Consider the following 25,672-nt stretch of genomic DNA (forward strand, 5'->3'; position numbering starts at 1 on the left):
CCACTTTATAACACAACACTCCCCGAAACATAACGGTCACTTCTCGTGAAAGTGCTAGACAGAATCACAGAATCACAGAATCGTTTAGGTTGGAAGGGACCTCTGGAGATCATCTCGTCCAACCTCCCTGCTCAAGCAGGGTCACCTAGAGCATATTGCCCAGGATCACATCCAGACGGGTTTTGAATATCTCCAGCGAAGGAGACTCCACCACCCCTCTGGGCAACCTGTTCCAATGCTCTGTCACCCTCACAGTGAAGAAGTTTTTTCTCAGGTTCAGATGGAACTTCCTGTGGTTCAGTTTCTGCCCATTGCCTCTTGTCCTGTTGCTGGGCACCACGGAGAAGAGGCTGGCCTCATCCTCTTGACACTCCCCCTTCAGATACTTGTACACGTTGATGAGATCCCCTCTCAATCTTCTCTTCTCCAGGCTGAACAGGCCCAGCTCTTGCAGTCTTTCTTCATAGGAGAGATGCTCCAGCCCTCTAATCATCTTGGTAGCCCTCCGCTGGACTCTCTCCAGGAGTGCCATGTCTCTCTTGTACTGGGGAGCCCAGAACTGGACACAGTACTCCAGGTGAGGCCTCACCAGGGCTGAATAGAGGGGCAGGATCACCTCCCTCGACCTGCTGGCAACACTCTGCCTAATGCACCCTAGGATCCCATTGGCCTTCTTGGCCACAAGGGCACACTGCTGCCTCATGTTTAACTTGTTGTCCACCAGCACTCCCAGGTCCTTCTCGGCAGAGCTACTTTCCAATAGGTCAGTCCCCAGCCTGTACTGGTGCATGGGACATATGCCTTAAAAATCACTGAGCTCATACAAGTTAACTTGAAAATATAAGATATCAATGGAATAATGGATCTGTGATTTATTATAATATGTATAAAATTGTAAGTAAGAAATATAAAGTATTCATGCTTTAAAAAAAAAAAAGTATTCTTTTACTGTAGTCATTTGTGAAAAGGTAATAAAAGCGTAATTTAGTCCATCCTGCTGTATCTTAGAAAGGCTGACTGATTCCAGTGAAGTTAGCAACAACACAAGAGTTACAAACACTAAGAAGCATACAATTTTAGTAAAAGAAAAAAGCATATCATTTACAGAAATAAATGAAAGATTTAGTGCTTGTTTGCATAAAAATACAGACAACTGACAAATGCACAAACTACGTAACGCTAATTTTAACCACTCTGGTTCTGACCCTTCAAACATTTGCTTTACCTTATGCGTACGACCAGCCCCTAGCCTTACGCGGGCTTGTTAACTGTGGAACTATATAGCCTACTTTGAAAAACATAATACGTGTTTTTGCCACTCTTTTGAGAATCCTTTTTAATGAAACTTCAGGGTCAGGATTTGCGCCAAAAACACACCCTACAAGCTATACAACTATGACTTACCATACAAGCATTTAACGCTGCAAGAGTAGGCTACAGCTCTTACGTTTAAAGAGTAAACTCATTTGGGTTAGAAAAGATCTCTCCTGAGCCATCTGGTCAATCCCCCCATCCTCTGAGGAGCAGTGATTGCTTCCAGCCAAGTTTCCAGCAACAGAGTTTATTCATTGTTTGCTCCTTTGTTGCAAACAGCAGCTATTGGTTAGAAACTTTTAATTTAATACCAGCATGACTGTTCAGAAAAGTCTGCTGACATACTTCTCCGAAAGCTTTAACTAGCTGTACCTTTTTTGCCCAGAACTGACAGTAAGCAGTCCACAACAAATCACAGCGTTGTGCTTAAACACCAAGATCACCGCAGTCTCAAAAATCGGTCTTCAATGCCTCTGCCCCTCGGGATTGTAGAGGATGAGAAGCCTGCACAGCTCTGCAGACAGGCTGCCTACAAGGGGCAGTGCCCATCATTTGCCTCAGACCGCTCTCGAGTTAACAAACTGGACGACAGCTTGTTCTTGGCCAGACAACCTTTTCAAATTGCTGGCTGGATTCGCCCGTCACGTGCAATCTCATTTACCTGAAAAATTTTAGCTCTTCCATAAGACCTTTAACTAATATAGTAATTGCGATTAGTAATTTTGAAACTAGTAGCATTTGAGTCACTGCCATGATAACTGCTAGATAACAGGCGTTAAGCAAAAACATCCATTACTTCACATTTCATAAACAGGTAGAATTACAAAGAACTGCTCGCTATTGAAGGTACAGGGCATAAGAGACAATAACCCCTGCAAAAAAACATGCCTATATCAATCATGCATGTATGCAATTTGCATTTTAGAAGTAATACAATTCAATCTACCACAAAATACAAAGAGCGGCAAAAACGTATACCTTTCCAACAACAACATATAGAAGTTATTAAGCAATGGTCTGATTTAAAAGAATATAAATGAAGCTTTTAAGTAGGTCTTTTCTACACGCTTATTATTCCTCATTAAAGAAAAAATAGGTAAAAGGGCCACTGCCAATTGCTTTGTTAACCACTGTAGAAAACGCCAATTCTCTGGTCACAGACGCCGCTAGTTTAGCATTTAAGGTCCCTGCAGTGTTGCAAGTGATTATTTTTAAATATTGTTAATTCTATTACTCCACTGGTAAAGAATGCCTGACTTACTTGGAATATGGCAGTCTTCATATTGAGAATAAAAATTAGATCAGATGGGAAAGTTGCTTTTGGGATTAAAGATATATAAATCCAGTTTAAAAACTTAGTTACATTGGCAAAGTAAAAATTAATAATAGAGGAGGGTTCTGTGCAACAAGACTTCTAAGATTTTTTTCTATAAACGCAAAAAATATGAAGAAGCCATATCAATATATTACTCAGACTCACGATCTGTGACTGAAATGAAGACTAGAAAGAGTCCGGTGTAAAATAAATAAAAATAAACAAACCAGATCTTTGTGCTTTAATCTATGACAGTTTTTCAGCAGACCACTTGAGAGTGATTACTACATGGGGTCCTCAGAAAGCTAATCATATCTCATGCCAGCTATCCACTTCCTTACATCAAGGTGCCCAATTATACATATCCCAAACCAGGTAGCGTGCAAGTACATTTGACGTACAAAAAGAAAGAGAAAACAACAACAGACTAACAAAAACCATCAAAATCATAAAAATGCCCCTTAAAGGGCTGAAAATTCAGCTACTGTAAGAAGAGACTGCCTCCAATCTGAGTCAACACTACAAAGAGTCTAAGACTACAGGACACCTGAACACTTACCAGCCCTTGAGTGCATTCCCGGTACACCCACATGAAGCCCAGATCTCAGAGCACATCACCATCATTCCCCAAACTTTCTCTTCACCGGGGAAAAAAAAAACTCTGGATACCCTAGCCATAAGGAAATTGCAGTGCACTGGACAGGTCTCTAGCTGACTATTAGGGAGCCAAGACGACAAGCACACCATCGAGCACACTGCTATTATAATTTAGACATAAACGTCTAAAAGTTGAGTGACAACTTCCTTCTGACCCAAGGAACAGAAACCAGCACCTCAAGCAACACCAGTGTCCATCTCTGCATTTTATCTCATGATTATTACAGGTAAACAGACTGTGGAGCAAGAATCAGCAGAGCTCTCCCAGCCGACTGCCCAGGCTGCAGCACATAAAGCCAAATGTCTGCTTCTGACCCAGTGAAATTTGCATTTTTTTCCCCTGAAAAATGGCATTACTTTAAGCACAGTCGGCTCGTTACCCAGAGACGAATAAAGCTTTGCTTCTGGTCAGAACTGAGAAGTGAGAGAAGAGGCTTTGGGTGCCTCAAATGCAGAAGGGACTCACAAATCGGGAGGGACCGCACCACGGACACGCACTCTTACTCGCTAGCCTGCGTGCGAAGGGATCACCATTCAAAGTGTCCCGTGCTCTACCATGAGTTCGGTACGCTGTACGGACAGCTCCAGGCTGGAACAAGGGCCCCCGACCGGGCACAAGGAAGAGAGCTTAGTTTTGCAATCCGGCCTTTTGCTCTAATAGCCAAGTGTCTCTCTAACAGACTTGTGAGCTGGTGTCTTTGAAAGGTTTCATAGGCCATGTGCTAAGAAAGGTGTGGGGTGTGAGGTCTGTACGTGTGCGACTGGCTCACATACATAAATCTCTCTCTCACACACGTTCAACAAAAGGATATACAGACATACTCATATGTATCCAGAAAACATCTGTTTCTCTCGGTGTGACTCCCCCCTCCCATTACTAGGGAAAGGAAAGAAAAAAAAACACCACCAAAACCACAAAAAACAGGTTCTTTGTCCTCCCCAAATGAGTTTGGTGGTGCAGCACCTTTCAATCCAGCCCACAACAGTAACGGACATCAAACAATACCTTCTTTGATCGTCTCTTCTAGTTCTGCATGCAAAGCTATCAGTTCCAACAGTAATCCTTCAGCACCTCTAGCACAGACATTCATTCCTTCTAATAATTATTAATTCATCATTGGCGATACACACTTGCTCCATTTGCTTGATATGCAGCCAGTCTTTGAGATCAATTTGGCTAAGAACCAGCAGCATAAATACCTGTCCCAAAATGCCTATTCTGACAAACACGAATACATGTTGAAGAAAGACATCCTATTGCAAGATAGGTCCGTATTGCTGAAAATTGCCAAGACAACTAATTTCTCCGTGTCTCACAGCGACAAATCTACCAAAAGCAGCAGTGCAAAATTTGACAATATCGGAGAGCACCATGCTCCACCTGATTTATAGTTGCTTCAGTTTAGGATTTGACTTAAAAGTCTCGAATATTGCTAAAAAAGCTTTTTTATTGCTTCAACCTACCTTTAAGGTTGTGCCCATATCATGAATGTCTTGCTGGTATTAGCTCAGTCCCTGTCATACCAACTATACACAAAGCTTTTAAGTAATATAACTTATTCCAGCCCCATTAAGTAAAATAACCTGCAATAGCCTCAGTGAGTGAGGAAGCCTCAGCATCAGCTAGGAATCACAGATATTTACGCTCTCCTGGCAACACAGTTATGCCAGCAGATGTTAACCAATTATGCACAGCTTGAGTTACTCGGAAATTCCAGGCTAGCAGCAAAGATAATGAAACTTGTTTCAAACAAATGATTGAATCTCTGTTGACAGGCTATTCGCACCAAGTCAGAGCCTTGGGCATAAGATTATTAGAACAGAGTAAGCTGACTATTCCATCTAAGAGAATAAGAGAAAGTGAAAGGCTGACTTGTAATGAACATGACAGGAAATTATGTCCTTACACAAGGGTTTGCATCTTTAATCATTTTCATACACATCATGGACTGTACCAGGTGCCCCTCTCTCTCCTTTACCACACATGCACGTGCACACATCATTCATCTTTTCATTTTCTCTCACCCTCAAAACACACGCAGGCATGTGTGCTCTAACTCGTTTACCATCGCTAATGGGGAGGAGTTACCAGCTTTACTATAAGCGAATGATTTTTGCTGATATAGAAGGCTTCTTTTTTAAGTAAGCAGCAGCAATGGCACGCAATGCCTAGAAGAGAAATACAGAGCATGCCGGAGGAAGTTACGTGTCATTTACTGAGTGCCTCTTAATACCTATAAGAGCTTTTCTTCGCTAAATCACCTTTAATTTCAACCTGTGGATAGAAGCCTAATTCTCAATAAAAACAGCATTTCCAGAATGGAAAAAAAAAAATGTTGCATCTATTCTGTAGCCATGTAAGTCTGACAGAGCTGCATAAACGTTCAAAAAGAACCACGGCACCAAAGAGTAATCTAGGCTGGAAGAGACCTCTGGGGGTCATCTCAGCCAACCTCCTGCTCAAAGCAGGGCTAACGTCGAAGTTAGATGGGGTTGCTCAGGGCTGAGTGCAGCCAATTTCTGAAAGCTTCCGAGGACAGAGACTTCACAGCCACTCTAGGCAACCTGTTCCAGGGCTTCATCACTCCCGCTATGAAAAATTTTTTCCTTACGCCCAACTGAAATTTCCCAGAATGCAAGTTACAGCTGTTGCCTTTCATCCTGTAATAGTACGCCTCCCAGAAAAGCCTGGCTCTGTCTTCTCTCTACAACCCTTTTAGGCAGTGGAAGACGGCAGCTGCAGCCCTCCTTTACCCTTTCTTCACTGGTTTGAACAAACCCAGCTCCTTCTGCCTCTCCTCAAATGTCACATCATCAAGCTCCCTAGCCACTTTAGTGGCTCTCCTCTGTTGTTTCTTTCCACCTTACCAGTATCTCTTATACTATGCTAGCAGACGGGAAAAAAAAAAAGGTGATTAAACGTGAAAAATCATTCTGGTTTCTTCCTGGAAAAAATACATTTTTCACAACAGCATTAAAATTACCCTCGGCTTATCCCAAGGTCGTAACACTTAGATCTCCTCTCTCCATTGGAGGAAAAGAAGCTGATGATGAAACAGGACCAAGAGAATGTCATCTTTCACAAAAGCTTTTTCTCCCTCCTCTATTGAACATTATTCAGGGATCAGTAAGTGCCAAATTTTTTCTGAAACCCTTCTATTTAAAAAATTTTTGCAACTCACCATTGAGGAAGATGCTTTAGGATTATTTCTCACAGTTCTTTTAAGTGTCAATCATAAAACAAGAACACTATTATAAAGACCATTTACATTCAGAGTGTCACTCCCATTTGAAAGCCATTACTGCTTTGAGATGTATTAGCAGCTGAAACTGGGATAAACTGCGCAAATGTTTTCAAGCTGAAAATTAAGTGCAACTACTGCATGTAGTAGGAAAATCAGAAAACGACCAAGACAACAGAGAGGGACAAGAAATAGGCTGTAACTGTTAGATTACAGTAAAAAATAGCCCAGAGTTTTCCACTTTTAAATACTGAGGCTCATTCAAGAAACAGTGTTTCTTCCTCAGTGCTGTTTAACTTGTCAGAAAAGGGAACTGTCCAGTCCCAGCATGCCACCTCTAAGTCCAGCAGAAGTTACTACTACAATAATAATTAGATATGCTTTCGCTGGGGTTTGTTGGTTTTTAAACTACTAGCTACATCCCTTACAAATATGTCAGCTACATTAAATCTGTTCAGCGAGATTTGTATATTACCTGTAACAACACCACAGTACTGATTTTGAGAAGCTGGCTTTTCAGTAATTTTCTCCTCTACGGACCTTTTTCGTCTGTACACCCTGTGTGCATGACCTGTCACAGCCAAAGTGCGATTGAGTGGCTCAATAAATATGAAGTCCTCATTAATCTGTATAAACCCCATCTGCAAAGGAAAACAAAAGGAACATATAAGATAAAAATTTAAGAAGCTACACAAGTGTGCATATAATCCTACAGAAGGAAAAAAACTCTATTTAAGAAAACTTTTTTGTTTTTAGTAACCTTACTAACAAGGTGACTATCTTCATATTTTATAAACCTTTTTATTTCAGTGAACTACAATAAATTTCATTTATTTCAACTAAAACTGTGTGGGTGGGTGGCTACATGCCAGTAGCAGATGCACGGTAAAAGATCTGGAATGTTAAAAGCTTGCTTTGGGAGACCCATGGGGTCATTTAAATATGTACAGCATGTACAGAGAAGTCTATACACTAGTTTTACAACTCAGTGTATTGTCACTTTTTTTTTTTGACAGCTATACTTAATGAAATATGAGGAATAATTCAGGGAATAAGAATACATCCTGAATAATACAAAGCTGCAAAAGACTTCAAATGATACTCCTTTTACACATTTTCAAATTTTTTTTTTTTAAATAGACAGCAATCCCTTCCCAGTTACAAGCAGCTAGAACAGAGAAACACTGTATTACAACTATTTAGTTGGTTGGCTTTTGTTTTGTTTTTTCTTTCAGCATGTTTATGCACACACACATGCATAAAAAGCTGACACAACAGATGCATATCTAATATTATAAGAGTGTGGCCAAGATTTAAAAAAAAAAAAAAAAAAGTATAAAACTTACTTATGTAAATACCATACAACTCAAACTCAATGCAAATTGTTAGAAGTGCCAACACACACAAGTTTCTATCAGAATCACTAAAGCCGTGGAAGCAAGGTGGTTTTTTCCTACAAAATGTCATCAGCAAGGCTGACATTTAACTTTCTAATTCTGTAAACCTTCAAATCTATTAAACAGTTTTACTACAAAAAAGATAACAAAATGGCACCTCTGGCTGAGGGAAGCAAAGAGCTATTCTCTACCTTTGCACGCAATACGAATGGACACAGATGGAAAAGAACTGTCTCTGCTGAAATTATGTAGATGCCATTATCACGCTGAGGCTCCTGCCTGACTTATGGCTAAAATCTTCAAGAAGAAATTCTGGTCCAATTGAGAATATGAAATTAAGTTGTATAGGCAGTGTACATAAACTTAAAGAGTACCTGGGTCTATTTGGCTGCTCTATGTCCTTTCTGCACTTATTTTTCAGGTCGGTTTCTCTTAAGTGTGAGCTTTAAATGTTATACATTTAGAAGATAAGCTACATACGTATCATAAGGCACTTTCTGCACAACTCTCAGGTGCCATTTATAGCAATGTTTTTCTAATGCAACAACTAATTACTCTAATATAATTATAAATAATAATTTAAAATAACATTTTGTATTTGAGAGCTACACTTTTAAATAATAGGTAAAGTACATAAATCAAACTGCTTTTCCCTTGATTTTTGTGTCTAATGTTGAATTTCACTCAGACATGAACTTTTTTTTTTTTTTTTAAATCATTATTTAGCCCATGAAAGAGGCTGACAAGCTCTGGATACAGAACAGGATTAGCAGCACATCAGGTGGCTGCAGGTTTTCCCTGTCCACCTACAAAAAAATGCCTTAGCCCATCTTGAACAAAGATGCAAGTACAGCACGTTTGCCTTATTTGTTTCGTCTTCATTCTCTTTGCTGAGAGAAATGAAAACACAGCTTTACAGTGCTATTCCTCAGGTTGCCAACTGTCTGCTGAGAAACTGTGCTGGGATCCCTGACTTGTTTTGTATTGGCTTTTGGCAGCTTGCATAAACCGAACATTAATCCACTGGTGGAGAACTCTGAAAATTATTCCCAGTCTCCTGAGTCAGAGGTTAAAGAGCTGAAAACTGATATAAAGGTTATTGAATAGCATTAACATCAGCTACATATATTCAAATGGCTAATTTTCAGATAAATCTGGATAGCCAAATAATCTTTGAGATCGTTTTGACTGCTTTTGTAAAAAGCATCACTGTTGTTACAAATTCTTTGCCTGGGTCACTATTATGTCCTCCATGTCTTGGACAATTTTAGGGGCAGAAAAGGGAAAACGAATCTCTATCCTTGCCAGCCATGCTCCTGATTTTTCATAACTACTACAAGTTATGAAAAACTTGTAGTTTTTCATAAAACTTTTTTTTCATAAAACTTTTCATAACTTTCATAACTACAAGGGGAGTTAAGAACACCTACCATAACCCTGAACACAGAGAAAGTAGAGAAAAGCAAAGCCGTACATCAAAGCACCACAGATACCGGGTGCTAGGCCCAAATACAGGTCAATAGCAATGAAGACTAAAATGAAGAAGCAATGAAGATTATAGTCAAGCAATGAAGATTAAAACGGGTAAAAGTTATTGTGCACCTGGAGAAGATCTGGATAACTTGCTGTAAGCAAGTTCTGAAGAAATGATCCAGCTCATGCTGATTTCAACTGAAAAGCTACCACTGCTGCTAGCTGCAATGAAGCCGGCCGCCAGGAAGGTGCGCTTATCTCATGCAGAGATAACATAGCATGCACTTTTTTTTCCTGCATGCAGGTATTCCTGCTTTTTCAAGCATCTTATCTGGAGTAAAACAAAATGTAAATGTAGTACACACACATCTTAGTGAAGACCAAGCCCAGGACAACTTCACTCGGCAAAGACTCCTGCAGACCTCCCGAACAACAACGAACTTAGTACTTGCTCCTGCCTCTTAGTTACTCATATACAATAGACTGAGGGCTCAGGAAAAGGCTGGACTTCATCTCACAAGCATGCACAGTGTTAGACGGCACTAAGCACGGACGCTCTCCAATGGACACGTGTGCAGCACTTCTTTTTTAAATTAACGAGGAGAAGTGTCCACTTCAAAAAAAAAAAAGCTAGCTTTCTACATCCCACACTCACATCATAGCAAACCCTTTTCACTTTATTAAAACAAACCAATATTAAAGAGCCAAGTGGAAACGCGAGTCCTGAATGCCAACTAACCTTCTGCTTCATCTAAAAACAAAACTAGCTGACTTCCGAAACACGTTAATAATCACGAAAGGTAGGTAGATCAGAACTGTTTTGAAATACATCTTTTTTTCTTACACTCAGTTAAAAATATCATAGATCAGAGGAAAAAAATGCCCAAAATCTAAATATTCTGGACAAGCACATCTGATAAAGGATGTTAAAAGATAACGAAGAAAGAACAGCATTTCCTTATTTTCTGTTTGGAGCATATATAAGGACTTGACATTCTGTCATTTGCTCTGTGAAATTCTAAAGCAATTGTACTATTTCTAATCTAGTTATATTAGCATGAGAAGATATATTAAAAACAAAATTGAAGTAAATTGGTGAAGGTGGCCTATGCATTCAGATATCAGATACTGTGTATAAGCCGATATACAGAATTTCTTAACGGGCAAAGATCTCTTTAGACTCCAATATCCTCTTCCTTGCAAACCAATTCAGAGTGGCAGCTCGTTATTATTCCAAGTTGAAACAATGCAGATTTTGAACGTAACATTGTTTCTTGCGCAACGTGACACAAATGAGGCAGCAAAAGGAACGCAAGAAAAATGAGTATGTATGTGTCACACACACAAACACATTATATGTTACTTCACCAAGAACAGGAACGGTGAAGAAGAAAAAAAAGAAGAAAATATATTTTGCCTGCTATCATGATCAGAAAAGGAAATGAGATAACAGAAAGAAGAATGTCCATTAGCATGTACTATATCCAGAGATTAAACGGTCCCATTTTAATAACCCTGAGTAGAGAGGGGGCAGAGACAATGCTGCATCAAAAAGACGACATCAGACAGGACAAGATGAGAGAGCATCCTTACAACATGTTGCTTTGTTTTCATCACAGAGATTGATTAAAATGCAATAATAAATGCAGACGTAACACAGATTTCAAAGAAATGTCAGCGCATCAATGCTTTTTTTACTGTATGGTTTTCTTCGTTCCACTTGATAACAAAGTGTTTTACCAGCTCTAAAGGATGAGTATCAGTGGTCTACAATTTGAGTACTAGCAGCCAGTGCAGAATTACTTTCTAACTCTGCGACTCCATACATCAAGCTAAAATATTTCAGTCACCACATAACTTGCCATTAAAGAAAAAAAAAAACTATGAAACAAGAAAAGCACTTCAGATAAGCCCATCGCACTGCTCACACTGACAAATGCATTTATAGACAAAGCTACAGAGAATTACACATTCTTCCGGCTCCTGCAAGTTATTACTATCAGCTGCATGTTTCTATGTACACAGATGTATCTAATAATGGTGTCTTCCCCCAAAACAAGTAGCAGATTCACAATTTCCTAATTCTCAGCTGAAAATAACTCTTACCGTCTTACATCTTGCTTTCTGGCTACTCTTTTGTCTCTACGTCCGTTCCCTGGGCATCTCAAGCTAGATTCCAGTGATAAAGGGATATAAAGTTGACATTTTATCACAAAATTCTCCCCACGGTCTCATTTCCATGTTCTTGTGAGGAGGATATATGCAGTGTGCAAAGTTTCTCCTGTCATTTGCCGGCATGCAGACAGGCTGTACAAAATTGTACTTCTTCACAACCTTCCCAAGCTACCTAAGACAAGTGCCAATACTATCACAGGAAAAACACATTCACATTAGATGCACAAAATGTACATAAAGTTTAGTAAGCATATTACAACCATTAGCACCAAAAACACTACCGCTATTGATAGAATAAAGACCAAAGGCTTTCTTCAATATACAGTGTAAGAGACAATTCTGATCTCAAACTTACTAGTTTTAAAACATAGTTTCATAATCTCGGGCTTTTTATGCTTTGAAGTTTAAGACTTAATCTTGATTTTAAAAGGTAGTTGTTTTTTTTTTTTTACTTGCACTCCAGTGTCCCACTCCAAAGGTTTTACCTCATGGTTTAAAAAGTCAGAATTAAATTCAGTATCTCGACTCTAACAACGCTCCCAGGACACGACTTCAGTTGAAACATAACAAAAATTAAAAATCTCCCACTCTTAGTAAAGCATGTAACAAAGCAAGCTCCGACAACTCGTCAAATTGTGTAAATAACACAGGAAGAAGTGAACATGCTCTCGCTGTTCAAATGCACCGTAACTTTCCTTCTTTAAACGCCTTCCTTGCTGAAGAAACAATTCATAAGTGCCAGTAACTTCTGTCTTCAATTAACTGCATTTCCTGACTTGGCACAGTATACACGCTGTAGTTTTTCCTAAGAGTTTGCTCTATCTACCTGCTCAGTCCATTTTGCTGTACAAAATCAGAAGGGGCGGGGGGCACAAGTATTATCTCTTGCAACTGGCTTTCAGTTGTCGGCATAAAATTTAATCCAACCCTTTCTAGGCTTTTTTTACCGGTAGGATTTTGCCCTAAGGAAGCATACATGTAAGCGTAATTCCATACCTTATTGCCCTGACAGAGGAACAGCATTTTGACTGTTATGCAGAGACCACTGAGTTAAAAACATGCTTTCAGGTACTGGCCCCAAAATTTAGGATCAGGAAAAACAATTTTTCCACGGCTTTTTAAATTCTCATAAACCAGATTAGAAATTGAGGAGTTTAAGTTACACATTGCCCTGAATCTTTAGGAGGGAAAAAAAAAAATCATTCCTTATAGGAATCCCCTTCCAAAATGTTTAACGTGATGGTTAGTTTTTTTTTATCAAAACAAGCTGATGTTGCACATGCAAAGGAATTTCTTCATTTCTATTAAGTATGAATGAAGTAGCAGAACAGCGAAGCATACAAAACGCGGAAGGGTTTGCATATTATGACGCATTTCAACGGGTGTGATTATTCACGTAATCTTACTCAGCTGAGAAAGCATCTCTCAAGCCGAAAGTGGAGTGAACTGTGAATTGCTCACAGAAAGGACACAAATCCAAAAGGAATCCAATTTGTTGAAAAGAAAATGAAGTAAAGGAGCCCAGTGGATAAAGAAACTATAGAAGCCAGGTCTTTTATAGTTTCTAGCCAGGTCCCCTGAGGGAGTCTGTGGTTGTTCCCCCTCAAACTTCCATTTCCCCATTAATTCACTGCCAGCCAAACCCTAAGATGTTTGGCATTTCCTCCAGATTCCAAATTTCATGTTTCCTAGCCAGAAATAAAAGATTTCCTTCTTTAGACCTAAGTCTCCCTCTATAAATACATTATTAGAAATTACTTCTGTATTTGGTACAAGTGCTGCTTAAATTGCCAATATTCTACGATTGTCTATCATTTCTAAACAAAGCCTCATCTTCTTAAGAAGTAAGCATCTACCACCACAGTAAAGTGGACTACTTCCACAGTAAACGTTTTAATAATGCTGTGTAAGTGCAATACATTATTTTTCACACAGGTTTATCTGAAATACATCACAAGATATTATCATATTTCAGGCGTTAGCCTTACTGAACGTATATCTTTAAAATAGATTTTTAGCATTTGTGCCTTTATTATTTGGAGACCACATTTGACATATCTTCATCTCTCAAGAGATTCTTACAGGAAAATCCTTCAACAAAAATATGCAATTTGCAACATTTTTTCAGAATTTATCCCTTTCTCAAATTTTGACAAGCTGCCAAGAAAATCTTTCAGCTAGCAAAGTGGTCCTCACCTTATCCTGCCAGGCTTCCTGATCATCTGCACCGCTGAGAAAATTGCCAACTGACAACGTTAACAACATAACATCTGTACTAAGTACGGATGAACAGCTGGACTGGAGCAGAAGGCCCAAAGGTCCATCATGTGCGGCATCCTCTCCCCGACAACACATAAGAGCAGATGCCTAGCAAGAACATAAGAACAGAGCAAGCATGTAGTTCATGCTCTCCCAGCCTCCAGCAAACCACAGCTCAGCAGTCAGTACCAGTAGCTTTACAGAACACATAGACTTAGCTGGAGTAGAAATAAAGAGAACAATTCCTCATTCCTGCATTTATTCATTTGCAAGATAACAACAAGCACTATTAAAGTTTTATTTGTCGTGCAGGCACGATTCAAGCTCAATAATTACAGACAGTCCACTTCCTTTTGTCATTTATTTCAAAAAGCATCTTTTCTTTCCACTTTATAATGAATAACATACCCATACAAATGAATATGTTCACATTCTTATAATCACTTCATTGCAAGTGCTCATAGGCCACATCAGCCAATTCCAGCGCTGTTCTTCAGCAACAGGTCAAACCAGAACTCCAAAAAGCCAATAAATCTGGAGTTCTGGGAATGATTCAACGTTATCAAATATTTACTAGCGATCTCACAGCTGATAAATGTTGCCAGCCTCCTAAGTATCTCTCGAGCGCTGTGACAAATCTAACGCACCTTGGAAACAAGATACTTGAGGCAACATACTACATGGTCACAACCGTGAAACTGAGGGGGATGCAAAATGCCTTTTGACTTTTATCCAAATTTTTCAGATGTTCAACACAAGCTCAAAAATGGCTGCTTTGAGGCAGCTATATTTTCCCCATTAAACTGAGGAATCGTTTGCATCTTGCTGTCTGAAACCCCTTTGCACATCGCAGTTCTTCCCTCCCCACCCCACCAATGCCTTCCCTCATCAACTTACTCCACGCTCCCCACCCTCTCAAAATAAGACCTCGATCCCTACCATCTCCTACACTCCCAGCGGCAATACTTTGCTTCCCTGTCTCCGCGCCGAAGTTTGCCTCTTCCCTTCTGGGCAGCTGGACTGTCCATATTTCTTGCAGGTGACGTGAAACACAAGAAGCCACTTCTCTATGCAAGGCACTGCCATACAGCTCATCAGCGGTATCTTGCCTCTGCACAAGGCAGAGTTTCCTAACGCTCCAATCACCACCGTATGACAACAGATACTCAAGGTACCTTCTAGTCCACTGAAATTGCCTCCGATTTTATCAGAAATTCATTGAGGTGGTGTGACTAATGAAAACATACAATTCAGAAGACACTTGCATTAACTTCTTTTTTGTATCTTAAGAATATTTACTAATGGTAACATTTCATATTTATGAAACTCAACTGGAAATACAAGAATTATTGCTCGATTTGCATCAACTCAGAACAGCTGTACACTCTGAAGATTACCAGGGAACATTCAGTAATACCGTTTTAAGACATGTCAGATTATATATGGTGAATTGCAACAAGATACAGGCAGAAAGAATTTCCCAACTCCCTTTCTTCTTCCATGAAAATGCTTTGGGAATCTATTAATCCTACTTTAACTTTTCCCTATTCTTTCTGAATTATGCTTATAAATTAAAGTTCCAACTCAAATCAGCTGCATTAGAAACCCATGTATATTTTATTATACATGCAGTTAAGCTGTAACTTAAAACAGAAAAAAATTCCAGGATAGCAAATACTGCAGTACTGCCAAAATAAAATTCCAACAGCAACATTAACTTTTGCTCACACTGACTTTTTATGATTTTTAACTCTGCAACATGAATGCTACATTAACTTTTCTTTCCCCCCGTACTTAAGGTAAAACAGCTTTTCAAAGTAAAACGAAAACGCGCCATGTCCTTTGCAGATGATGAGGAAGCTCTTCCTGCCAGACCTGGAAAAGAAAACTTTGTATCTGGCTGTACAGTGTGATACTTTCAATCACCTATCGAAGCACCTCACTGAAGAGGCACCAAGACGTGGCAAACGTGGTTACGCGTCCTCACCAGGGGCATATTGGTTCATATGCATGCACCAAACTCGCTGTCTACAAGTTTCCTAGGTTATTTTCAGGCTCTGAATTTTAGTTATTCGGTCCTCAATGAGCTGCAACCTCTCTTGTCAAAAGACCTTGGTTTTTCCAATGGTATTTTGCCAAAACGTAGCTGCGACAAGAAAAGACGTTTGAGTTGGAACTTGGAAGTCGGTAACAGGCTATTTTCTCTGCGAGAATCCCCCAGCTTTGCAATAACCTGCTCACCCAGCTGGTCCAAAACAGTGATAATCTGCAGAATGAGAAGTTTACATTTCTCTTCCCCAGACATTTCAAAATCCGAGGCTAGAAGACAGACCGTTAAGGAGAGAGGGTAAACCTTTAAACTGCAGTGTGCACTTTTAACCAGTTCAGACATGAAAGAGACACAAAATCCTGCACGGCCTTATTTACCCATTGGCCACTTACAGAGTATACATATCCTAAGTTGTTCGGATAGCTTTTTATATTTGCGACATATTTCAAATCCACACAAAAGGCATCTGCAGAAATGTTTATGTTCTGTTTAACGCATTCTTGGTAAGGGACTTAGCATTTTTATCTCGCTTCCAGTAAAATCATCCATGTATTTGGTATCATTAGGCTACAAAGTTTACAGCTCATAGAGTATTCAGACCTCCAAGACAAAGGCTCAAAAGTTAGGATTCGGGTAGGGCACGTGGGGAACCGCCCGTGTCACCTGTCGGAAAACTAACCCTGAAGCTGCAGGGAATCTGCACAGCTTCAATACAATGCCTTCAAAAGTACAGGGTGCATTTTGCGCAACTATCAAAAACCGACCTCTATCACTACTACGCTATTATCTCTCTGTCCCTCTCCCACGCATCTGTTTTCCATCCCGCGTCGTCACCTTCATCATCTCTCTTGGGACGACCGGGTTTACCGCAAAGGTTCGCATTGCTTCTGATTTCTTCTCTCTCCTGGAGCTCCCCAAACCCATAGCAGCCTGCCTTTCTCCTACTCTCTCTCACCAGGGTGACGCTCCAAGGGGCACTCAGCAAGCGCCGCCACCTCCTGCGGCCCCAGAGGACGACAAAGCCACAGCCAAGGTCTTCCTGCGTTTCCAACAGCGCTGGAGCCCGGCTGCCCTCAGGGAAAACGCTGATGTGTGGTTATCACGCGTGGGTAAAGAGGGGATGAAAGAACACGAAGAGTAAAACCAGGAAGCGACACGGAGGGGAGGTAGGTGAGAAACCGAGGAGGAAACCAGGAGTTACGGGCATGGGTGAGGAGGAAGGGATGAGGTCACAGGGAAATCCGACAGCACAGAAACCAAAATGTGATGGGAGGGAAAAACAAATACGACCCCTGTACGAACGGCAGCGTCTGCAGACCCGGTGTTTAGCCGCTGCGTCGCTGTGGCTCCCAACGGGCTCGCGACGCCTACGCTGAAGCGCACGGAAACACCGAGACGCGCGCGGCCTTGCGTCAGCACGGGAGAGGAAGCCGCGGCAGGAGGCGCGCGGGGAACGCAAGGCACAGACTTCAACCCGCTATCGGGGGGTTTCCTCCCCCAGACCGAGAGCAATGCCGGAGCAGCAAACAAGGCGATGCGGGGTGCGGGGAAGGAAGGCAGCTCTCTCCTCGAGCTTAAAGCCCGCAGTCGCCTCGCATCGTAACACCAGCCCGCCGCCCCTCGCGCGAAACCCGCAGCCTCCTCCCCAGGGCTCCTCAGCCCTCCCCCGAGGATACAGCAACTCTCAGCTAATTAAGACATTTCCATGACACATCCCGCCTCCAGGAGCATCACGTCTCTTCACCGCCTTTCTTGCGGTATGTGGGGTTTCCCGTCCGACCAATTTTATTCGACCGGAACCGAATTCAGCCACGCTGTCAGGAGGCAAAGCAACGCGCGCCGCCCGGCAGCAGGGGCCCGCGCTGCCCCACGCCTGCCCCGCTGCCCCCGAGGGCCCGCAGCAAAGCTTCAGCGTAGAGGAGGAGAGCCAAAACCTCCTCGCCTGGCCACCCCCGCGCAGGACAGCGCCGGCAACAGGAGGAGAAACGATAAGCAGAGATACCGCCGCCGCCCGACTCGCAGGCGCCCAGCCCACGACGAGGCAGGCCGCAAGCGCCCGCTCCCTCGAGATGGAAATCCAGGGGGGTCCTCAGGACACAGCGCATCACCGTCATAATTAGTGTGTAGCCAGCACATCTCACCCGTATTTCATCACCTCTAATCCAACTGGGCTTTAGCCAGCATGAGGTCCGCTTAAGATTTTTTATTTTTATTTTTTAATCCAAGTATTACCCCTGAAAGTGTGCGTTACCCATTGGTGCACAAAACTCCGGTTGCTAAAGACTAACAGAAACTTTCAGACCAAGCATAAGTTCCCTAGTTTCTAGCACTGTAGATATCCCTCTTTCATAGTTACCATCTTAAAGCAATCCTGTTAGTTTGAAACCCAGTAATTTTCAGGGAATAACTTCTAAATACTGAAATAACTGTTGCCATCGCTTCCTTTGCTATTTCATAGTGTTTGACACTGACTACGCCCGCAAACACACAACTCCTCGCTCCCTGAAAAGTCCATGTGAATAAAGGAAAAAATCACTCTGTTTTTAGGTAGGGCAGGCATTACACTTCTCACTAGTAAAAAGTAAGTTTTGCACTAGTAAATAGTGTAAAATGTTCACATTAAATGTACACTGTTCACATTTAAAATGGTAATGCGCAGGAAATACAGAAAATACAGCAATTCCAATTTCTCTCATTTATTTTAAGCGCATTTGTTAGACTGTCAATGCAAGTATTTCAAACAAAACATACTTCCTAAGCTCGTGGCGGTGTTTTCAAAATCAAGCGTTCACTATAACCAGCAGTGAGAGTCAGGAACCTGACACAAAGTCCCTCGAGTACCACAGCTTCAACAGGCTGGTCATCAGGTTCGAGCGAATACCTCTTCACGTGCCAGCTCAGATCAAAACTACTCTCCGTTCTTTCAAATCTTTGACCAGCTTACTAGCAGTGTCAGCAGACTGTACACCTTGGCAACAAGTACTGCCACACCACTGAGGAAATCCACTCGTTCCGCTCCTGTTGCTCTTCCCAGAAAAGTCAGTCTATCTTGAATTATCCTACACTTGCCCCTTCGTCTCCCGAAGAATTCAGTAGACCAGATAAACCAATTATGAAACACTGAAATTATCTAGGCAATCCCCCTTTCTCTGCCCAAGATGCTCTTGCCCAGGACCTGCCTGATTTAGCTGTGGCTTAGCCAAAGAAATATTTAAGGAGCACCTGCAAAAAAAGGTGCTAGAAAGCAGTAGGTGGAATCGTGGCAACAAAAGAAAGCCCAGGAAGGAAAAGATCGCTTACTATGAAGTAAACCACTTCCACTTGTTCAGTGCTGAGTGGATCACTTGGTATTAATACTGGCCATTTTGTCCAAGTTTTGCATAATAAATACTGATATTTTTCTAAATAAATTACAGTGTTTTAAGAAAGTGCCAGCAGAGGGAACAATCTGTCAATGCCTTTAGTGAAGGAGCTTGCACAATGAATTCGGAGATTTTTGTATTGCCTTCTCAAAGCTGGAAAAAGTCATCCGATCTTTCTGTTCTAGGAAAGCAAGCAGACAGAACTGTACATCACTCACAACACTGCAGGTTTGCTAACTAGTTTCACTTGTACGTTTAAAATAGATTCAGTTAAACCCCACTTGCTAAATCAAATCCAATTTTCTCTATAGAAATTAGATTCAGTTGAATTCTGTCCTCGCTGTAGTCTCCATTCCCTACTGCTTGCAATTCATTATTTTCATTATACTATTTTAATTCCTACTGTATGAGCTCTACCATATTGAAAAAATAATAAAAGATGAGAAAGTCTACTACAGAGAATATAAATTGCCTTCATATTTTAAATGTGCTAAATCCACAGATCAAGTCCAAACCCCTATATGTTCAAGACTTTGTAAAACCCATACATACACCATTATTACTTTGTAATACAGATACTTTGTAAGCCTGGATTTCTTTTTAACCTTTTTCCTTACTCTCACTGTTAATTAAAGCAGTTTTAATGCAACTGCTGCTTTACTTCCACTATTCCTATTGGAAATTTGCTGCAGATTTCTTCTGTTCCAGTGGTTAGAAAACCTTTCAGCTTGAATGTATTCATGGCCACTATTTTTATACCCATCTGACCCTGGGTCTACATTGTTTTCCTCCTTGACCAGCTATTCAGGCTCCTTGATAGTAACTCTCTCCAAAACTGTATCTCGGTTCTGTTATATGAAGTGAAACAAGCCAACCATTGATGGTCTCTTGATAAAAACAGATTTTATCATCATAATTATCCTTGCACTCACAATTGAATTCCTCTCAAACATCAGTAAACAGAACCACAAGCCATTATTTCAGCTATTGTTTCACCAGAGCTTTGTGAAGCGAGAATGAAATTTCTCTATCTCCACTGAAAGTACTTTACCAGATCTCTCTCACATCCACATCATGCCTGATGGCTCATAATCATCCTGTGATCAACAAACACAAAATCTTTTTCCTCCTCTGTCACTGTCAGCTCTGTCATCAGTCTATATGGCAAATTCTTTCTACAGACAAGCTCCTTGCATCTGTACTAATGAATTTCATCTTTTTTCACTGTTCTGGTTCTCAGGAACATCCATAATGTTTTTTACAAAACATCAGTTTTGTATGATCAGCAAATAACATTAACACATTTCATAACTACATTGCGAGTTAACTTCACAAATGAAAATATAAAGAACGGTTACTTATGGTATCACTTGTCTGAACTTGTCTGATTCAGATTGGAGTTCATTTAATTTTCCTTTTACTTCTGTGTCATTTTTTTCCTTCAAAAAATGTGTGCTAAAGTCTTCCAAACATGAAGAACCACCTACTACATTATCTTCTTGAATACTAATGCTGATTGTGAAATCAAAAAAAAAAAAAGAGAATCAATGTTAAAATTCTATCATATCATTTTAAAATGCCAGCACCAAAAAGTATCTGACTTTTACTCTTTTGAGGAGAGAGGATGGAGGGAGGGAGAAACGAAACTGCCTGTAGGGCAGGGATAGGAATTATAAGATGATGGAGGAAAACACATAAAAGCAAAATAAGCAACTAAGTCATAAAAGCACAAAAAGAAACATGATGAAGGAACAAGCAAACTAATGTTTTATCCAAAGGGTGAGCACACTCCCCCATGAGTAATTCTGAATATTCAGCAAAAAATGTATGGAATAAATAACACTGGCATTTCCAGTACATCTGAATGCCAATGAAAGGTGGAATATATAAGCTTATTATTCAGCCTAACGGAATTCTGCCTTTTAAAGTATGCCACACTCTTTCAATATCAGTTTTAAATTACCTGTGAATTATGAGGAGTACGTACTCTTCCATTTATTTATGTCTGTAGACAATAATTAAAAATGTGAACTGAATTTCTCCACTCTGCGGAAGAGATAATACATGGCCACTTTTTGATATACTGGAAAATACTTTAATACTGTTCCAGAGGACTGGACTGGCCTCCCTCTTACTGTCTGCCCTAATCCTCACTCTGTGCAGGGAGACTGATGAACCCAGGAATAGAGTAAATGTACTGGGCATACACATGACTGCTAGAGAGAAGGGATATTAGCATCCAGTATCCTGCTGAGCATCAGTCCAGTCCCTGATCTGAGCTCTTCCATATGTTCCTCAAACATTGAAGCTACTTCAAGCAGGCAGCAAGATTCCCTTACTAGAGCTTCCAAGAAATAAAATCTGCAGGGACTCAGCCTTAACATCTCCAATGGTCATGACACTTGAGAAGTTAAACGACAATCCCCTAGACCAACTTTCAGCAACGGTCCCAAAAGAGGTATGAATGTCGTAAGTCACACTAGAAGCCATCTATACCATCCGTTCATCTGTGTTGCGCTCCTGAATTATTATTCAGCTCTAAACTTATTACCACTAGAGCACAAGTCAGCCCCCCAGCTGTTGCTTCTGACTTCTTCTCCTGTTCGCATGAAGCATCCAAGCTCAGTTCTTCACAACTAAGACTCGCCAGTTTTCCAGCAAAAGAATCGTTTTTTCTTGGAAAACATTGAACCACCAAATTCAGTATGTTCAGTTTCACCTAAACACTGTGTTCTGTTCATATTCACACAAACCAAAGTCACACTGAAATATAGGCCAAATTTTGCTGGCATCCTGTCTCTCACCCTGCCAGCCTCCTTTCCTGAGAATGGGACATTCTGAAAGAATGATCACCACAAGTTAAACCAAAGGTGCACCTTGCTTTGAAAGGCAGCCAACTTCACGTGGAATATAATGGATCTTCTACAAGAAGTGGGAAAGCACAGAATCACAGGCAAACAAATAACTATAAGATCATTAGACATAACGTGACCTGTATCATTTGCTATTTCCAAACTGTTATTTTAAGGTCACCATCACAGCTAACATTTTATTTTTTCTTCCAAAACAAAGGTACTTTTGTTCCCCCCTGAGTTTTCCAGGTCTAAGTAGTTTTGTCCATTAGTCTTTGATACTACCTCCTTTTCCTGTACTGTAAGGCATACAAAGTCTTCTTACTAGCTAGATATGGTGAAGAAAATCAAGCTTCTCCTACGTAATGCGCCAGCAGGTTCATTACAACATCATACATACACTTTCACAGATTCTTCTTCTTAAAAAAAAAAAAAGAATCTTTTAAGAGTACGTTTACTGAAATTAAACATGTTGTTCTTTTCACAGATTTATTGCTTCAACAGCGCACTGTAAATGGACTTCACTGTACACTTTTTTTTGGCAGCTATTACCCAGAGGTATAGTTTAATTGTAGTTTGCTTTAATCAAATCAGTTGTGTCAAAACACTGGAAGAGCCACAATGCATTAAAATCCAGAACTCATCCCAAACCCTTTTAAGTCTTGCACTGAGAAGACACAGCACAATTTAAACATAAAAATTTCAAAATCACTAATGCACTATAACTCGAATTTCAAAATATTAAATGTTAAAAGGAGGTAACAAAGACAGTGGCATTCAGTGAAACCTTATCGTTCTTAAGATGACTCTCTCTGGAACAACTATAGAAAATTCTATAAACAATTGCTACCCTACACAGACTGTCCCATGTAAAAGATGTGCATACGCTGTTCTTTCTCTCCATAAAGACAAGTCTAAATCTGCTCCAGTCTGAGGTAACTGAACCATCTTTAACAACAATTCATTGAAAACTACTAACATAAGGTGATTCTAAGTGCCATTTTCAAATGCTTGAAACAGAAATGTAATAAATATGAGTTACAAGCCCCTCAGGCTAAATGTGCCACGAGATGTGCTAAACAGCCTAGTTTTCTAAAAACTAGACAGCAACGATGCCAGCTGTGTCTAACTGCAGAGAGCATACTCCTCGTGTATCACCTGAAGAGACCTTCTGTTACCTAAGGATTTGCACTGCAGATAGTTGTGACCCTCAGACTGTCAAACAAAAATCACGTTGAAGAGAAACGACTGGCTAGAACGTCACCTATCAGCTAAATAAAAGCACAAAGAATAGGAAGAGCCAACAGCAGCCTTGAGGGCTTCACTCAAACCACAAAAGCTTAAAATGATGGAAGAATGGGTCTCAGGAGAATACTGACCATTCTCATGACTCCACGGTAGTGCCAGCCAGCCAATTTAACTCTGAAACGTAATGAACAAAATTAAAAAAAAAAAAAAAAGTCCTTATGGCTTTTACAAAGTAAACTAATCAGCATACAACTAGTCATTGACAGAAATCTCACAAAATTCAGCAATGCTGAATGTCCCCCTGGGACAGACTCTCCCCCTGCACTGGTGCAGGCTGGGGGCCAGCTGGCTGGGGAGCAGGTACCTGGAGGTCCTGGTGGGCCAGAGACCAAGCAGGGAATACAACAGGTGACACACAAATAAAGAAGCAAAAGCCTACTGAAAAATCTATCAAATCCTACTGAATTGTAAAATATATTCAGGAAGAAAGAAAACTTACTCAAATACATTTGTCCAAGGTATTTAAAAAAAAAAAATCAACTGTGCTTCAGTCTTGCATAAATAAAAGATTGCTGCTTTATATAAAATTTCTAAAAGATCTAGCAGTTCTATCAGTACCTCCTCAGATCAGGCTGAGTGATTCTTACAACTCTGTTCTGGTGGAATTTGTTTTCTCTGGTAATAGCAGCTGATTTATGCCACTGCCTGCATCAGCCTCACCTCCTCTCATGAAGGAGACACGTTCTTGGCTGTGATGCTGTACTAAGTTGATACTGTCCTGAGCTCTAAATTCAAGTCCAACTCTATTATTTACTTTTTGTCTGCCATTGTTTTCAATTCTGAATCCTAATCTTGTTCTATCGCTGACTTGCAATATAAATTTGGCCAAGAGATTTATGCTTACATATTCTTAGCTAGCATCCAACTTTTAGAAGTGTATACGAACCTCAAGTTCAACACTAATGATCTGAACCATTCAAACTAGTGGTTCTATTTTAAAATTTTGACCTCAACCTCAGTTTAAAGCCTGTTTCAACTGCAACATCTATAAAGCAACAATTGCAGTTACAGGTGCTATATACCTGCAAAATATTTGATGGAAATATGCATACTTAAATACTGTATTTTTTTCTGTTAACATGTTACACAGCTATAATTGCTGTGTAAGTAAATATATATTTACTAAATTGCAGCTACCCAGACTCAGAAAGTACCGAATGTGTTTCCCCTCAGCTATGTACCTACTAATCTGTCACGTGTTTAGGTCCAGCCCCTTTATAGAAAAGGAACAAAGGAGAAAACAAAAAAAAAAAAAAGAGAGAGAGAGAGCGAGCGAGAAAGAAAGACTATAGAGTATAGGTACAATCCAGACTTTGAAGTCTGCAATAGTTTCACACAAGGAATTCCATTTTCTTTCATGCACACACACAGTTTCATGTTCACACATGAAAATTTTTCCATAGCTATATCATTAAAACTATAAATTCAAAATTATTAATAACTAAAGATTTATACCTTGAAATTGCAACCAAAAAAAAAAAATGTAGACTTACCGCAGGCATACGTTCTTACTTCTTTTCCTTATGCATCACTTTGGAAGTTCCCAGACTATAGAAAACCTATTATCCTTGACATAAATAACTTCATTTATTTTATACAATTTTAAAATCTAATTAGCATTTCTAATCCTGCAAGCCCTTGCTGAAACAGGAGGTCAAATTTTACATTAGAAACGTGACAGTAAATTTGAAAACCTATTTTTGACAGGCATCAGGTTAAAGAAACACTGAAAAAAAGATATTTAAACTAACTTGAATTCAAAAAGTGTACTGCATGCATTTTCTTTGACTAACTAAGCAAACTGATTAATATCACTAAGAATATACACAGATGGCTATTGACAAACCAAGCTTCATGAGTGACATCAACCATGCAATATGTCCATAAACGCACGCAAAGCACGCTCCACAATTCCTAAAGAAAAAACAAATATCATATTTTCAAACCGACTGCCTAACACAATACAGATTTCATGGCAACCAGGATTATGTCACAGACTGAAACACCACCTATTCTGCCAGCCTCCTAGGTCATAAATTACTGGTCTGTGTCTTATCACTTCTTCCTTTGCTCCACAGCCCCTACCCTTTATGGGATGGCTCAACTGACTAAAACAGTTAGTCAGACTCTGAAATTACTCTTACCTTGTAACTACTTTTGCTTCTATTTAGAGGAAACAGAAACTCTGAGGAAGGGCTAGAATGCCTTAAAGGTTGTCTATTTATTTCAATGGCATAAGCTGAATTAATAAAGTAGATTTCTTGTCTT

At 40.2% G+C, this 25,672-nt stretch overlaps 1 protein-coding gene across 2 annotated transcripts in view; it reads right to left on the minus strand.

Annotated features, from left to right (window-relative positions):
* LOC138064239 (A disintegrin and metalloproteinase with thrombospondin motifs 19) overlaps positions 1 to 25,672 on the minus strand; it is a 153,901-nt gene that overhangs the window by 112,580 nt on the left and 15,649 nt on the right. For both annotated transcript variants that reach the window (XM_068925928.1, XM_068925929.1), the window contains exon 3: positions 7,004 to 7,169. In XM_068925928.1, the coding sequence (XP_068782029.1) occupies positions 7,004 to 7,169 (166 nt within the window). The remainder of the gene's footprint in view (positions 1 to 7,003; positions 7,170 to 25,672) is intronic.

The sequence above is a fragment of the Struthio camelus genome, chromosome W (assembly GCF_040807025.1).
Source record: "Struthio camelus isolate bStrCam1 chromosome W, bStrCam1.hap1, whole genome shotgun sequence".
NCBI lineage: Eukaryota > Metazoa > Chordata > Aves > Struthioniformes > Struthionidae > Struthio > Struthio camelus.